The sequence below is a fragment of the Rattus norvegicus genome, chromosome 15 (assembly GCF_036323735.1).
Source record: "Rattus norvegicus strain BN/NHsdMcwi chromosome 15, GRCr8, whole genome shotgun sequence".
Classification (NCBI taxonomy): domain Eukaryota; kingdom Metazoa; phylum Chordata; class Mammalia; order Rodentia; family Muridae; genus Rattus; species Rattus norvegicus.
The window spans coordinates 42030773-42033838 of NC_086033.1; the positions used below are offsets into that span (position 1 = coordinate 42030773).

General features: G+C 51.8%; 1 protein-coding gene across 2 annotated transcripts in view; it reads left to right on the forward strand.

The window, feature by feature from the left end:
- The first annotated feature begins 1638 nt into the window (after positions 1-1638).
- Xkr6 (XK related 6) overlaps positions 1639-3066 on the forward strand; it is a 236890-nt gene continuing 235462 nt past the window's right edge. Inside the window, exon 1 of one of the 2 annotated variants that reach the window (XR_010057819.1) lies at positions 1639-3037. Coding sequence is in view for 1 of the 2 variants with exons in the window: in NM_001012042.1 (NP_001012042.1) it covers positions 2283-3037 (755 nt within the window). In the remaining variant the exon portion in view is untranslated. 2 annotated transcript variants of the gene reach the window in all.

Sequence of the window (3066 nt, forward strand, 5' to 3'; positions counted from 1 at the left end):
GGGTGTTCCCCCACCCACCCATCTGCCTCTTCCCACCCTGACATTCCTCTACACTGGGGGATTGAGCCTTGGCAGGACCAAGGGCTTGTCCTCCCATTGAACACATTTTTCAAAGAAGGCATATTTTTCATGATGTAAAGGTATCAACTGAGGATTAAAAAGATTATATGGTTTATATTATTCATATTAGTACTTTAATGGAACTAAAATTCAGGTCTGAGCAACTATATTCAACCCATGGTTTAAGATGTTATTTGACTGCTTGTTCCCTTTTTTCTTTTTAAACAGATTTATTTTTATGTGTATTGGTGTTTTGCCTGCATTTATGTCTGCATGAGGATGCCAGGTCCCTTGAAACTAGGATTAGGGACAACTGTGAGTTGCTATGTGGGCGTGACAAAGAGAACCCAGGTCCTCTGGAAGAGCAGCCAGTGCTCTTAACCACTGAGCCATTTCTCCAGCCTCCAAGGTGTTGTTTCAACTTCAGAAAAGAAAATCTTTCACTTGTATGCAGAAATTTTTTTATCTGTTAGTGCTGTTTTATTACCATAGAAGTAAAAGGAATAAAGTATAGTAAGAAGTAAAAGATGCAGTTTTATGATTCCAAAAAGTAGATTTTAGAATCACTTTCTGTAATGTGTGGGGAAAATTCTTCAGTTTTTCGGTCTTTATAGGTTTTATCTTGGCATTATATACTCATGTAAACTTGTGTTCTACAATAGGGTATTCTCTTTTTTCCCAGTCACTCTAAAAATTAAGTAGATCCTATAGGGTTAAATGTCATGCTAAAGTAGCTTTTTTCTTCAGAACCTCAATGCTATAAACATATTACCTATTTGTCTTGTTAGCATTCCAAAAACAAAACAAAAAACCCCAAACCCCGTTATTAGCATAATTAGATTTACTGAAAACAAAGTGGGTTTAAAAAATCTACAGAGGTTGATGAGAAAATCCGTGTTTTCTTTTTCATCCCTTCTCTTCAAAATACTCATTTCAACTTATCACTCATAACCAAGCACTTTGCTCTCTTCCACTGAAAGAGCATTGTAATTCAAATCCATTTAGTGCTGCCTCATTTATACACTTTGTTAGTGAAGCTCAAATACTCTGCACCTATTTTAATGATATAGCACATTAATAACATTTTCACTCATTTAAAGCCATGTTTACTAACAGAGCCTTAGCACCCCCCAAAAAACTTGCAAAGACAAGTTTCACACATTCAAATTGCCTGAACAAGTAATTGATACATACAGCTTAAAGCTTTTTTTCAAATGAAGGTCTTCATAGAGTTTTAAAATCACACTAAAAAAAAAAAAGTAGGTAGAAATTTGTTTGACTGCAGAAAACACTCAAGGTCACAAGACAGCCATTCAGTTCTTGCTACAATAGGAAAGAGGCAAACAGGCTGAGTTCTAGCTAAATTTTGCCTGGAATTTTCTTGAGGGAAAGTTGGAAACTTTATTGCAAAAGATGAGAAAGTTATCAAGTGACAGGAATATCAGGGGGTCATAGAGATGAGAGTTGCCTAAACAGAAGAAAAAAATCAGTAAGTTTGTGGACTCTATATTGACTTATGTAATTTTTAAAGAGCCCCTCAAAATAAGAAAATAATACGGATGAGTGTGGGGTCTACCCAGCCAGAGGTGAGACACAGCCATTTTGATGGGGGGGAGGGGGTGTCTAACTACACAATGAGGTCATCCTATCTCCCGGAAGTGACAAGTAATCACCTGCTTTTTACTAGCTCCTCCCCTTCCCTCAGAGGTCCCGCCCCTCTGCCCGCAGCCGGGAGGGTGTTAGGGGGCGTTTCTCCCAGAGCAAAGCTGAGAGCTGCGACGCAGAGGAAGGGGACCCCAAAACGTCTGGCACTGCCTCCTCCAGGGAACACTTTGGACCGTCTCACTCAGCCCAGCGGGATTCTGAAACGCCGAGGGGTCAACCTGATGGGTTTCGGGGTCAACGGAAGAGGGGAAGGGGAGCCCTGGCGGGGAGAACCCCCCGGCCCCCCGCCCAGCAGCTGAGGCACAGGAGGGCGGCCATCTTGGCCGGTAGGGTAGGGCCAGGAGGCTGCGGGCGCTGTGCGATTGGGGGGCTCGCCCGGAAGTGACGCCGACCGCCCGGAAGCGGAGGGGGTTCCCTTGCCCACTCCCCCCGTTCGTCTGCTCCCCGCTTCCTCCCCGCCCCCCTTCCTCTCCATTCGTTCCCCCCCTCCCCGGTCCCTGCCTTCTCCCCCCACCCGTCCCTCCCCCCCAACCTCCGGAGCTGGGAAGAGAGTCAAGATGGCGGCGAAATCCGATGGCGGTGGCGTGGGGGTGGGCTTCGCCCAGCTGCACAACCTGGACGAGGCGGTGGGCAGCGGCGAGGAGGACGGGGAGCCCGGGGGAGGCGGCTGCGGCGGCGGCGACGGCAGCGAGCCCGGCGAGAGCAGCTCGCTGCACATCTGCCACTGCTGCAACACCTCCTCGTGCTACTGGGGCTGCCGCTCCGCCTGCCTGCGCTCGCTGCTGGGCAAGAAGCCGCGCCGCAGCGCCGCCGCCGCCGACGGGGGGGACCAGCCGCTGCAGCCGCCCGGGGCAGCCGGCCGCCACCCCCCGACGCCCTCGGCCGGCCGACCGCAGCCCGCGTCGCCGCAGGTGGAGCGGCCGTGGCTTGACTGCCTGTGGATCGTGCTAGCGCTGCTGGTGTTCTTCGGGGACGTGGGTACCGACCTGTGGCTGGCCCTCGACTACTACCGCAAGGGGGACTACGGCTGCTTCGGGCTGACCCTGTTCTTCGTGCTGGTGCCGTCGCTGCTGGTGCAGAGCCTGAGCTTCCGCTGGTTCGTGCAGGACTACACGGGCGGCGGGCTGGGCGCCGTGGAGGGGCTCAGCAGCCGGGGACCCCCAATGATGGGGGCCGGCTATGGCCACGGCGCGGCTCGCGGCGGCCCGGGCGCGGGGGGCTCGGCCACCCCGGGGGCGCAGCGTCTGTGCCGCCTCTCCGTGTGGATCTGGCAGTCGGTCATCCACCTGCTGCAGATGGGGCAGGTGTGGAGGTAAGAGCACTGCGGGGTGGGGGGCTGGG